Genomic DNA, 13,431 nt, shown 5'->3' with positions numbered 1-13,431 from the left:
CAAGTTTGTCTTGAGAAATTTGGAAATGGCAGTATCTAACAGTAATACTTAATGTGCTTACAAGTTTTGCAGTGGGCAAATGTTGCTGTCATTCTATTCAGAACAGCTTGAAAGGAATATACTCATGTAAGCAGATTATTAAACTCTGAGAATCTAGACTTTAATAGGCTTTTAGTATTAAATGCTGCAAAACCCTGATACTATATATAAGGCTCAAATCACCTTTGAGATTCAGATGCCTAACTCCCATAGAAACTGAGATGAGTTCGATATCTCAACACCCACTTCACTTAAGCTGAAGTCTTTAAACGAGCTAATTATTCAGTCAGGACTTCAGTGATAAGAATCACCCTCTGGTTTTTCTCTACACTGGATGGAGATAAGGATAAGAGAGGCTGGACAACATCTTCTCACAACCCAACACCGCCAGTGTGAGGGCAGGTGGGAGGATGGAGCATGAAGACAAATAGAGGCAAGGAAGGGCATGATGGCAACCCTCGCTTAGGCAGGTTTAAGCTGTTACATACCCACCCCATCTACATGTCCAGCCCTCTGCTATCTCAGGGAAGTGCCTGTCAATTATTGAGCCCAGGAAAGCTGCAAAGAGGTGCACAGGGATGCACAGAAGGAGATCCATCAGGTCTGGTCCCCAGCTACCATGAACACCCAAGCACCATGACCCCTCAAACAAGCTCTTCGCAAGTGGTGGAGTGTGCCATGTGGCTTTTGCTGTGCACCTTTGTGGCATCCCATAAAAGCACAATATGTTTTTGCACACTTTGAAAAGTGTGAAAAGCAGTAATGTGTTGCCTTTTATTTTTTCTTGCCACTTTGGCTTATGTTCTTCAACCACACAGCAACAGCACAGCAAAAGACTCAGGCACTGCTCTGCATGACCAGAAAAATCAACCCTCCTTGTATGGTTGCCACTGTTTGCAAAACATTATTTCAAGGCACCATGTCCTAAACCCACATAAGGGATGGCGATCAAACTATTAATTCACACATCAAACCTCAGGAAGGACGATGAATTCTTGCCATTAGATGGTCCAACCTGGAGAAGTAAATGAGCTGGACAAAGGACCACAAAGCAAGACTCAGTGAAAGAAAATGAAGAATGAATCATATTTAAAATGCTAGAATACACAAAGCAGGATGAGTGATGCTAACCCATCAGCAGAGCACATTGCATGTCATCCCCACCACAAGCCAAAGTGTAGAAAGCCCTCGGTCAAGCAGGTCCTCAGAGCTCCTAACTTCAGGGGGGTTGCAAGGGGCTGCACCAGGCAACAAGTGCACCCACTGCATGCATAACTCTGCTCCATCAGTGGGAAATCTCAGAGCCAGGGATGAAACAAGAACATAGCTCAAGTAGAGTTGGACCTCAATCACCGTGACAAGCGAAGTAGAGTCCGCACAGGACTGCAGTGAAATGGTTTGTTGTGTCAGGAGAAAAGCACAATAAAATACTCCGGCCAGCTGCCTTGCATCCGAGTCCCAGACGAACACACCACGTTCAATCAGGGCAGAGGGACTTAAGGGCAAGGAGGAAACAGAGGATGGTTCAAGGCTCAAACTGGGAAATGAGACCCAGTGCAAAGGCGTTGAGCACGTCCGGTCTGCGGGGAGGAGGGACACGCTCACTCTCTGCTGATAACAAAGCACTGGGATAAACAGGACAGAATAAATACTGATTCAGAAAAACCACAAGAGGAGGAGCGTAGGGTGCAGAAGGGACTGTTTGCGTCAAATAGCAGGATACACATTGTCGGTATTATCTAGTATTTGAGTGCATTGGCAAGGGGCTGCGAAGTTGCTATTCCAGGCTTGATTTAATGTGTTACAGGAACAGGGCTTAGAATAACTAGCAAATTTTGTCATAACAGAGAGGTCAGGAAATGGATAAACCAGTAGGGCTCCTCTCTAACTTAATTAACGCTCAGGTACTGCATTAAAGATGTGAGAGGGAAATAGCCACAAACCCTACAGGAACACCACTGAAGCCCAGACATGCCCATATGGGTGATCACACTGACCTCACCGACACAGCAATGCCTGAGCAGCTTTATCCATCATCTGCGCAGCACCAGACATGGAAACACATGGAAACAAGGCATCCACCCAACCATCACTCTCTCCGGTCTTCACCTGATGCTGCAAAGCTTGCAGGAGCTTCAGCAGGTGCTTTCTAATCTATCCCTAGGGTAGGAACCTCATATTGCTATAGGAATCGCAAAGTGTCTCCCTCGAGCCCCAGCTGCCACTCCACAGGGACATGGGTGGTCTTAGATCTTCCTATGGATGTCCCAGAATCTCAAAGGGGTCTCAGGTTGCACGTGGTGCCCACGCTCAGCCAACTCAATCCTGCCCTGAGGTGAAACGTATCCAGCTACAGCAACCACGCACAGCAGGTTAAGTGCAAGGCACGAGTGTCTCCTCCTGTCCAGCCTGCTGAACTTTCAGTCACAAAGATCTGATTTGCAAAAGCCAATATCCAACAAAGCAAGAGGGAAACAAAAGTGTATTTTATATGCACAAAACCTAGAAAATCAGACCCTTCTTTCTGGCAGCCGCTACACATGTGGGACAACTACCAGGTCAGCATACTGAAATTAATACTAGATATTCAAAAAACACCAAGTGTCTTGCAAAGAGTGGCAAGATGGAGTTTGATGACCAACAAGTGCACATCACTCCAGCAGGAGAATTGCTGTAGCCACGCCAGAAACACTCCAGTACATAATGCACATTCTCAGAGCAGCTTGTGAAAGAGCTCTTACGCGGTGAACAGCTGCTTGGCTCCCTCTTGGGGAAAACACTGAAATAAAGAAACTGGTGCTTTGGGGTACTCGAGCACCATTACCTGATTTTCAGGAATCCTCCCAGACTCTCTGAAAGAGATGCCACGCTGGGAAGTCCAAGCACGTGAAGCAGTCAGTTTTGCCTCCACGTGAAGCAATGCAATTGGTTTTAGAGACCATTTGAACTACATGTTTGCTTCCGTTTGAAGCATTTCGCAAATGGGTCCCGGGAGAGGAGCACCCTGGACCATTATCTTAGTTCAGCTTTATTTAGCTGAGTTCCCCCTGTAGTTTCATTGGCAGAAACACCAGCAGGTATGAGACACTTTCTCAGCCTATGGAGAGGAGAGGGTCAGCCTGGGAAGCGTTACGGCTGCAGATGCTAAAAATACAAGGTGGGAAGGCAGTTGATGCATTTAAGGGGCAACAGCTATTTCCGTTTTGTGCACACACTTGCCCTCCCTCCTGAACACCCTGCCTTCACGGGGGTGTTCAGATCTCCTCCTCCGTGAGTGTCACCACCCACACTGCTTTCCTTGCCCAGCCAGCAAGAGTTTCCCCCTCCAGGACACCACTGATGTCCCTGCGAGTGGATGGGGGATTTAACTCTCAGCATCCCTCTCTGCTCACAGCAAAAAACTCCAATATCTGCCTGCAAGGGAGCTGTTACTAATATTTGATAGAAGCTAGCAGAGGTGGTGACATCTGTGCAACAGATCAGAGGGGGCAAGGAGGAGAGGAACGGAAAGGCACGCTCTCTTCAAGCACAACAGAAGATTTAATCCTCAACTTAACAGCCAGGCAGCCAGGGGCTGAAATCTTGGTGCTCCCTTCATGCACGCACACTTTATCCTCTCCCTGCCTTGCCCTCTCCGCGTGCCGTGGCACCTACGTGACCTGCCGTATTGTGCCACCAACACCGCACATTTGCAGCAGGGGAGCTAAGGTGACATCTCTGTCTATGACGGTCCACTGGTATTCTCAGCAGAAAGCTAAAGAAGGCTATCATCTAAAGTCATGTTTAATGTGCAAATAACTCTGAACTTGTATTTGCGGGAGGATCTGGACTCAGCACCTTTCCATTGCTGCCACTTCACCCAGCCGTGGCGTCAGCAGGACCTGGACCAGGGCCACTGACCGTGGCCCCAGTGAACTGTCATAAGCAAAGCCCTCACCTTAGGTCCTCCCCTGCAAAGCTGCAGTGTTTATAGCACTGTTTAAGAAGTTTTAATTAACAATCAGTGAGACAATATTGAAATTTTTTTTTTTTCCAATTGAACTTCTCACTTAGGCATGGAAACTCAAGACTTTCCAGAAACAAGTACAAATAGAGGACACATTTTTCCTTAGGCAAAGTACGTACATTTTAGTAAGCGTGTGATCTTAGATACTTGAGCGATTTTTTTTCAAAATCTAGATTGATGCTATTTTGGTCCCTTCAGTGTTTCAGGTCAGTATTGCAAGTACAGGCTAATTACCACCTGAGGTTACTGATCAAGAAGTCATAATTAATAACTCAACATTTCACCACTTCCTGATTTTATTTCTGTTTCTTCCCTTATGCAAACTACTTGATAGCAAAGGATGCTTTGCAAAGTAGCGTGATTAGAGGAGATTTATGTATAATTATAAAAAAAATTTCCAAGTTCTATTTCCACATTCTTTAGCATTCCCGAGGGGCATTTTTTTGCAAGAAAAATCTCCATTTCTGTTAACACTTCATTCCCCTTTATGCTATGAATCCTGTATTTGCCTGTCTTCGTTAACCTCACAGTTACCACCAGGACATCCTCAGAACTGGCGAGTGGGGCAGGGAAAAGCAGCCAGGGCACGAGCTGGACCCTGGTGCGAATGGCTCCATCCAGAGAGGACAGCCAGGGCTCGGTTGCGGGAAGACGATCAGATGGCAGCAGTGGCACCACCAGAGCTCAGTGGTCCTGACCTCCTCCAGCACAGCCATGGCCAAGGAGAAACCCAAAAAGGTGGTCTTCCTTGTCACTCCCTGGATGGGGCAGAGGATGCCAGCCATGCTCTCCTGCTACCACTGCACGGAGCCAGGCTGGAGACATCCCCACCCCAATGCAGCGCATGGTGGCCATTGCTACTTCGGAGGGGCTACCCCTGGCACCATGGTGCACCCTCCTACGGGACCATGGCTGCGCTGAGCTGCTGCTGCTCTCCTCTCTGGCTCACCACTACCAACCCACCCCAACCAAAACCAGTCATGGCTGCAGGGTTTTCACAGCAGAGTGCAGAAAACTCAGTGGAGGGCAGCACACAACCACTTCTCCTCTCCGTGCGGACTGTGCACATCCATCTGAGCTGCAGCGCAGGTGAACACCGGCTCTGCAAAAGGTTTCTTAAGGGAACGAGCAGTGTCCTGGTCACAGACCAGTCCTGCGCCTGGTTAACAAAAGATAAGCAGTGCTGGGGAGAGGGAGGGGAAGGGAGATGTGATTCACCTCTCCACGACTTCTTGTCCGTTCCAGCAAAGAGTGTCATTCTGAATGGCAGAGCTGTGGTTGCAGATGTACTCTGGCAAGCTGCTGTAAAAACTGCTGTGGGACTTCAGCTTCGTAATGAGTTCCCTGGAAGAAAGGGGGGAAAAACGGTGCTCAGTTAAAAGAGGAAAAGAAGATGGGGTTGGTGCATTTTAACCAGTGAAGGTAGTCACACAAACACAAGAAAGCAGCTGGATGCAAACAAACCATGAAGCATCGGTCTTATTTCTGACCTCAAGTAGCATTTTGCATCGTCCCCTGATGTTATTCAGTCAAGGGCTGAATCCATGTTTCTTAGGGCAAATCTGCCTGTGATGGGAGTGATACTGGGGCAGCGGAACCTCAGCCCAACCATGCAGCATGCCAAAGCCAGACACACTCTCTGCGCTCTCACAGCACCTAAGGAAAGGTGCTGCTGGCTCAGGCTGTGCATACATGGGGTGCATCTGAGCAGCAACTGCTCAGGCTGCCAGCAGTCCCCTCCGCTTTAAAGGCGGCAATGGGAGCCCTTCAGGAAAGGACAGTCTTGTCACTTTGTCTGCCTGACATCAGCCATCCAACATCCCTGCGAGGGCAGGTGGCATTTTTGGTGCCAGACCAGAGCAGACACTCTCAGCACAGACCTGTACAGATAGGTAACGCTGGGTTTCATGCTGCACTGTTGAAAATACACAATTTCAAGGCATACGCTGGGGTGGCCGTGGGGTCACAGTCTGCATTTGAAGGGGCAGGTTACACTCAGCAAAATGGCTCTGCCCCGGGAAGGCAGGAGGAGCCGCAGGAGCAGTGCTTGCACCAGACAGAGGGGATGCGAATCAGGCTGCACCTCTGCCCTGTGTGCTCTCTTCCCAGCACCAAGGACCTTTGTTCCTGGCAGGTCCCCTTCAGCAGTGGTCCAGAGGTGCCAGGACACAGGCTGACCCCAGGGACTCTGACAGCCGCCAGAAAGGGGACAGGGGCTGCAGGAGCAAGATGCGCCCGTCCCCCCAACCCAGGTCTGTCCCCTTGGGGGCACTCAGCAGTTGCCACCAGGAAACACTGGCAGATTTAATTAGGTAAATGGCACAAAAAGTATGATAATATGAATAGCAGAGACTGGAGGAAGTAAAACTTCGCCTCACAGTCTCCTGGCTTGGGTTCAGCACGTTTCCTGCTTTGGCAAGGGGTTATTTCTTGGCCTCCTTCCTCCCTGGGAGGGATGACGAGGGATCAGCACCTTGAGCTGAGAGCACTCTCAGTGACATCCCCTTGGTGCCCGCAGCGGTGGGACCTCCATGCCCTGCCAGCTGTGGGGAGCTGCCCAGCAGCGCCAGGCTATCAGACAGAGCAAGCTTAGGCAGGCTGGGGTGCAGAGGGGGTGCCTAGCTCCCTCCATCCCTCTTTGCTTCTCTTTGCTTGGGGATTTCGTGGGGTTCCCTCTCCAGACGAAGCCCGCGACTGCCAGCTGGGGGCAGGCGAAACAAGGAGAAGATGCCCCAGCGCCAGCAAAGGCAGCCTGCGCTGCTCTGCTCTGCCTTTTTGCTAACGAGGAGCCTGTTTCTGCCCCGATCGGACTGACACAGCCCGTGCAGGCAGAGCCAGCAGCCGATGGAGGCAGAGGGCCACCCAAGTCCTCCCTCGGGTCACCACAAAGCAGCCTGCCGGGGTATCAAAAGCACCAACCCGTCCATCACTGTCCATGCCTATAAACAAGGGTTTGCCTGAGGAGTCAAAGCCCCTCCAAAGGGTGGGAGTTCAGCCCACAACCCCCTTGCACAAATTGGAGGGGTGCTTCAGACATTCACCTCCTGCATGAACCACCTCCTACAGCCATCTCCTGCACTGGGCTTACAGTGGGGTAGGAGGTCCAACCAACACCATTTTGAAAGCTAAAATGAGGCAAGACCTGGGTCTTCAGTTACGCCAAACCCTGAGCAGGACAAGCCTTACGCTGCCCATCGCACTCAGCTCCTTACATCCTAGGTACTGCCTTGCTCCCCGTCCTGCAGACCCCGGCAGCGCTGGGGAGAATGGATGGAAGAAAACTTTCCTAGGTAGCAGAGCTCCCCGCCAGGCAGAAAGGGGAAGGGAAGGGAGAAACTCCTCTGTATCTGCAGGTATGAGCTCACGTAATTCATCGCAGCAGATTTCATTAGACTTTACAGTCCTCAAAGGACATCTCCGGCAGCGCCTCGGCTGTGTAACCCTCCGACGTGTTGAGACAACAGAGGAATGCAAGCCCTGGTGCTATATCTCATGGGAACCGTATCAAGAATGTGGCCCTGTTACTCTTTAAAGAGAAATCCATCCAACTTAGTCTATCCCCCATTCCAAAAACTGCCAAGCTTGCCTGTTGCTCTTTGGCAGGGAATTTTGTTGTATTCAAGACAGCAGTAAAGGCACCGCACGTCTCTGGGTGCCCTTTCAGATCCAGAGGGGAGATGCTTCTCCCTGACGCACCAGCGTGAGCCCACTGAATTACAGCTTCTGTTTACAGAGGGAAGGAAGCACAGGGTGCAGTGCCAGCAGTAGAGGCACCTGCTTCACTTTGATAATATTCAGTAAAAGGCTGTTAACATGCCTGAACTACTGTGAAAGACTGCACAAAAAAAAGTGAAATGAGTCCCCCTTACCTACACACACAGCGTTACACGCAACACTTCAGGCTAGAGCAACCATTTCCACCTATAACACCTGTGAGTATTTCTGGCACTACAGCAGTGCCCAAGAAACCCAGACAAGGCATTTGGTGTAGGAACCTGGGTGCCTGGTGCATTGCAAAAAAGCAAAACAAAGATGAAAAGCAGGAGGCAGTTTTACAGGTTAAAAAAAAAAATAGATGCACTAGGTGAGAAAACACATGTAGACACCTCGCTGCACTTCAGAGCCAGCCATAGAGCAGCTCTGATGTTCAGAGTCAAAACCAGCTGCAGGTTTATGGGTAAGGGAAATAAGGAGCTCTTCCATCCGCTTCCATGGGGCCATCCCGTATGGCGACCGCTCCTGCAGCCCATCCTGTGGGCAGCGCGCTCAGCCCGAGCATTCTCACCTCCTCCTGCTCGACAAAGTTTCTTCTTGCTCGATGTGAGTCACCTTCAGTACTTTCTTGTCAAGGAAAAGGTCTTCGGGGTAATTAGCTGATCGATACTGCCTCTGCTGAGCGTGGCTGCATAACCGGCTGATCTGGAAAACACAAACACAACAGCATGAGGAAGTGTTGAGACCAGAAACACTGAAGGAAAATAGCTGAGATGCACACTGGCACCTGCACATGAGCTGGTCTGTCGTCCCGTCATCCCCATCTCTCCCATAGCTCACGCAAGCACCTGAAGGCAAACTGCTGCCCTAAGGATGCAACCTCGCTCTTGTACAAATACCCACCCTGTGGGAGGGAAGGCAGGAAACTTCAGGCAAGATTTTTGGGCATCAAAGTGCCCCTGTGGCTATCAAAACCCCTGAGCTGCAGGCATGACTGGCAAATCTCCCTGTACTGGGTTAAACTCACACTGGCAGGAGGGGGCTCGAGATGTGCCCTGCTCCTTCCTTGCTGAAATCCGTGGCATCTCAAGACTCTACGCCCCACCTCTCTAGCCAGACTTTTAGGAAACACCTCCCCTCTGAAGGTAAATTCTAAGATCCCAGTTCTGCATCTTGAGGCAGCTCAGCATCCGCATACGTTGCGCTGCAGGTACCCAGTGATGAGCATCGTACACATCGTGACTAATTAAAAAAATCAGGGCCTAAAATACAGCAAGCATTGTGGCTACAGCCCAGTCATACCATGGGAGGTCTTGATTAACAGGCCTCTGTTAATGACACAAATTAGCTCATTAGCATACAGATGATTCGGTAACCGGCTGCAGCAGCAAGGAAAGGAATCCAAAGCACCTCATTAAAGCTCTCCCGCATGGCCACTGTCCCAAGACTCAGCCAGCAGCGCTGTGGCCGCCACTGCAGTCCCTGCTGCAGATGGATTTGCAGCCATTTCCTTCTGTGGGAGGCCACTGAGGGACAACTGTCCCCCCGAGGCAATGGTGCTGCTGGGAAACTTGTCTTTTGAACCACCCTGTGCTATTCTGCAGGACTCATCCATGCTCGGTTGTGAAGGGGGCTCGGCCGATTGCTGGGACCACGAAGGCACCACAGATAACACCAACCCCTCTTTCCTTAAGCCTCATCCCACCGCGTGCGTCCAGGCTTGGGACCAACAACGTACCCATAAAATGCCCGCTCCTTGCAGCACCTCATTTATCTTCACACCACACCGAACCAAGGCAGCCAGCTAAACTCCCAGTTAGCCGCACATCAGAGGCTAAAAGCACACTTGCCGCCCAAAGCTACAAGCATCTGATGTGTAAAGAGAAGAGATTAATTCTGTTCTATTACATCCTGCATTTGGGTGGGCAAATAAATTAGTAATGTCACCTTTTTCATTATCAAAAGCAGCACAGTTTGTTTGCTCAGGCTGCCATACAATGAAGAGTAAAAGAGAAACCTCCTGTGAGCCGGGCACTGCCATTTCTGGTTCACAGCACCAGGGGAAGAGATGCTGCCACCGGTCCCTTCTGCACCTGCAGATCCCTCTACCGAAGCGGCTCCTCCTGCAGCTGCCGGGCGAGCAGTTTCTGCAGTATCTTACCTGTCTTTTTTCTCCGCTGCCCTCCTTTGGCTGTGTTTCCTCTCTGCCTTGCCAAACCCAAGTCTTGCAGAAGAATGCATCAGCCCTACTGCCCTCCCTAAATCATGCGGCAGGCTTAAAAAACAGAGGGAGGAAGGGAGGAAGAAAAACGAACACCACATTTTGGGCTGTTGTCTTTGCCTTTTGGGTCTTCCTTTAGCACTCATCCCTCTCTCAAAAGATTCACAGGTAGTCCCCTGACGCAGGCAGCCAGGACTAGGAGGAAATCACAGGGCAGCAGGAGACCTGGACATGGGCATTTGGGACACCCGAGACCCCACCGGGTCTGCATGTCCAATGCTCTCTCTGTGCTGGCTGGTGCCACCGTCCCTGCAACGGGCAGATGAGCAGGAGAGCACAAGGATGCACAGGGGTCTGCGGACCTCCCCCCCACAAAGGTGCCCTCCAAGCCCGCAGAGAGGTTAGAGACGAAACCTGCCACGAAACCATCCCAGGGAAACAAAAGGTATGCAAAAGCTACAGGACAGCAGGCACAGAACAAGCGACGCCACAAAAGCAGCATTGCTGCACTCATGTTCTGCAGGGGCACGTAAAGAGAAGTGGGAAAAGGCTGGATATTTTAAGCTGCTGTTTGTGATGACTCCCTTTGATTCTCCCCAGCTCCGTGAAAAGCCCCCCCTTCCCTTTCCAAAGACCGCCTTTCAGCTGGCGAAGCCTATTGAACCCCGAGAGAAGAGCAAGTCCAGGATCAAGGCTTTTTTCCCAAGGATGCTGAGACACGCTGAATGGGAAGGGAAGGCCGGAGCGACAGCGCGAACAATGGCACCACCCGAGAGCGTGCTTCAAACAGCAAAGCGGCCGGGCGGACCAGGGCTGCCTGGTCTCCCACCCGGCACCGAAGGTATTGCAGCCCCTCTGCTCCCAGCTGCAGCGCAGGAGCTGCGGCTCAGCCGCATCCTCGCAGCACCGCACCGTGTCTGGGTACCACGGGCTCCTGCAAGGGATGAAACCACAAACAAGATCGTGTTAGCCCTGACATGGGACAGCAGATGAAATCTTCATGGGTAGAAGGTGGAAAGTTTGAGCAGTGCGTCCAAGTTTTTACTTATTAATTTATTCAAGGACCAATTAACCTTTTCAGGGAAAAAACCAACCTGCAGCCCATCTTGCGAAGTCACGGTGAAATGATTGCCACATTTTAGTCAAACAAAAACCCGGCTGAGATTTGAACTTTAAATAAAGTGAGAGAATGTAGAAGTAACAGATTGCCTGCTCATTTGCAGGGGCGGCATTGCATGCGTTTTTGGGGGGAGGGAAGGATTTCACAAACCATCTGCCGAAGTCTGCTGGGCCACAAGCGGTCCTAGGACAACAGCTCAGAAATCCTGTTTCAATCTTTCCCCCTTTTCGAGTCCCTGCTGCAAGCTCAGAACACATGAACTCAGTTTCCCAGTCTCTTCCTAGTCACCGCTATTTTAAAGCAAGCTCCAAATTTTAAAAAGTCCAGAAAAATGCCGCTGTAGGGCAGTCAGAGAAGGGACAAGACAAGCCTCAGACCTTGGGTGGGGGGGAAAAGTGTGATTCTTCAGCTCTCCAGGCATCGCTGGCTTTGGCAGGAGCAGCAGAGCAAGGACAGCCAGATCCCCGGCAAGGTGGTATGCCTGCAAGAGTGAGAGCGAAAGGAAGGCGGCATATCTAATCACGTGTGCTAAACTAGTATCAAGCGACAGCAGTAATACATGGTTGCCTCCCGCCACACAAATATAAATGTGAAATTCAAAGCAAATCAACAGAATGGAACTGCCAGCTCTTCTCCTCGGGCTCTGCACGCTATCAGCGGGATCGTAAATATACACAAGTCCTTATCTAAAGTATATTCAGTGCAAGAGCCGTGCAGTCTCTTATTTCATGTCACACACACAGTCCCAGAACAGGCTGAAGTTTGAAACGTCAGGCCACGAAAAAATGAATAAGTAAATCAAATGGCAGTGTCATTTTTAGGCAACAAGGTTGGGGTTTTTGTTTGTTTTTAAGAGAATCTGCCAGTCCATGGAAAAACTGCCCTGAAGGGACACAAGGCAAGCAAAATCTTCCCCAAGCCCTGAACTTTTACAAGTCCCCAAAGTCATCGATACTTTAACAGCTGAAGCTAAATTTCCCTGCCCCAGCTCATTAACAAACTCGCTAATTCCCTGATTTCATTAGCCTCCTCCACGTGAGCATGACCCAGGACACACGGGGAACACTTCACCTCCTGCTGACCGCTACCTACCACTCGATTTCTTTATTCCAGCCGCAGGGAGAGACCATGCCCGCCGGTCGGGCAGAGCTCCTCGGGGACCTCACGGCTCCCCGGGGCCTGCCGGCTGCCGATGGTCCCGTGCCAGACAGGGAAGCAGCTGGCTCCCAAAGCTCCCAGGAGCCACACGCCGCATAATGGCTCCTCTTTAGAGGGGAACATTGATTTGAGAGGAGCACAGGGACAAAGCTAATGGAGTAGCACTATCAGCCCACTTTAACGCTTCCCCATTAATTTAAGGTAAGAGGTGCCGGAGGACTGCAGGGAACCTGTTTGCAGCGGCATGGAAACACTGCACCGTGAGCAGCCAGGGACCAGATCCGCCACCACGGCTGCTTCCGGCCGGGTCGACTGCAAGGATGTAAAGCATAACACTGGTCCACGTGGGTGCCCACAAGCCAACGGAAACTGGGACCACTGGGCTAGGGTTAAATTACGTCAAAAAAAAGAGTAGTGACCACAGTACCAGGTTCTGTGCAAAGCGTCACAGCCTCGGTGCAGCTGATGGAGGGCAAAGCCCCCGCAGGCACCCCCAGCCCAGCCACGGCAGGATGGCATCGCTTACAGCGCCGGGGCCACCAATCGAACCCGCTCCGCTGCCCAGGCACGACGCAGGGCGGCCGCGCGGGGCAAAAACCTCTCACCTTGCACATCAGCAAGCAAATCCAAGGGGGGGAAAGATTGGAAAACAGCACATATGTGATGCTCAGCGCCAATCTGAGCACCGCTTTTAAGAGTAAGAGCATTTTAAAGGTAATTTTCTAAAAGATTTTTTAAAAAGCTAATCAACTAGCCCTTGGAAGAGATGAGAGTGCATTAGACACTGTTGAATACCTGCTGCTGCCGCTTCTCATTCAGCCCATGAGCTCCCCTCTGCTCTAAAGGAGAGCTTGCTATATTTGACCTTTGCTTAAACTTTACATGGAGTTTCCATTTGTCTTCTCTGTGAACTCTTCTGCTTATAGATTCATTCTCCAGGAAGACACAGTATTTTTTTTCCCTCAAGGGGATGGCCTCATTTTTGAAGATTTCCTCCCGCAATCTTCTCTGCTCTCTGGAGTTCACGTATGTCATTTTATACCTATTCCCGAGTTTCCTTTGAGAGAAGCTGCACATTAAACTGAAAGGCGATTAACTATTATAATTGATTTGAACACAGCCTCTGAAAGAGTGATTTGCTACAATACGCACAGAAGAGACAACCACAGACCT

The 13,431-nt window shown here is 50.5% G+C and overlaps 1 protein-coding gene across 1 annotated transcript in view; it reads right to left on the bottom strand.

Moving 5' to 3' along the window:
- GPC3 (glypican 3) overlaps positions 1 to 13,431 on the bottom strand; it is a 157,714-nt gene that overhangs the window by 56,382 nt on the left and 87,901 nt on the right. Inside the window, exons 4-5 of the mRNA XM_050901495.1 lie at positions 8,331 to 8,464; positions 5,264 to 5,389 (exon numbers count right to left, since the gene is read on the bottom strand). Of these exons, the coding sequence (XP_050757452.1) occupies positions 5,264 to 5,389; positions 8,331 to 8,464 (260 nt within the window). The remainder of the gene's footprint in view (positions 1 to 5,263; positions 5,390 to 8,330; positions 8,465 to 13,431) is intronic.

This window comes from Gymnogyps californianus, chromosome 9, assembly GCF_018139145.2.
Source record: "Gymnogyps californianus isolate 813 chromosome 9, ASM1813914v2, whole genome shotgun sequence".
NCBI lineage: Eukaryota > Metazoa > Chordata > Aves > Accipitriformes > Cathartidae > Gymnogyps > Gymnogyps californianus.
Note: the sequence above shows the minus strand (reverse complement) of the source record. Positions and strands in the feature narration are given on the sequence as shown.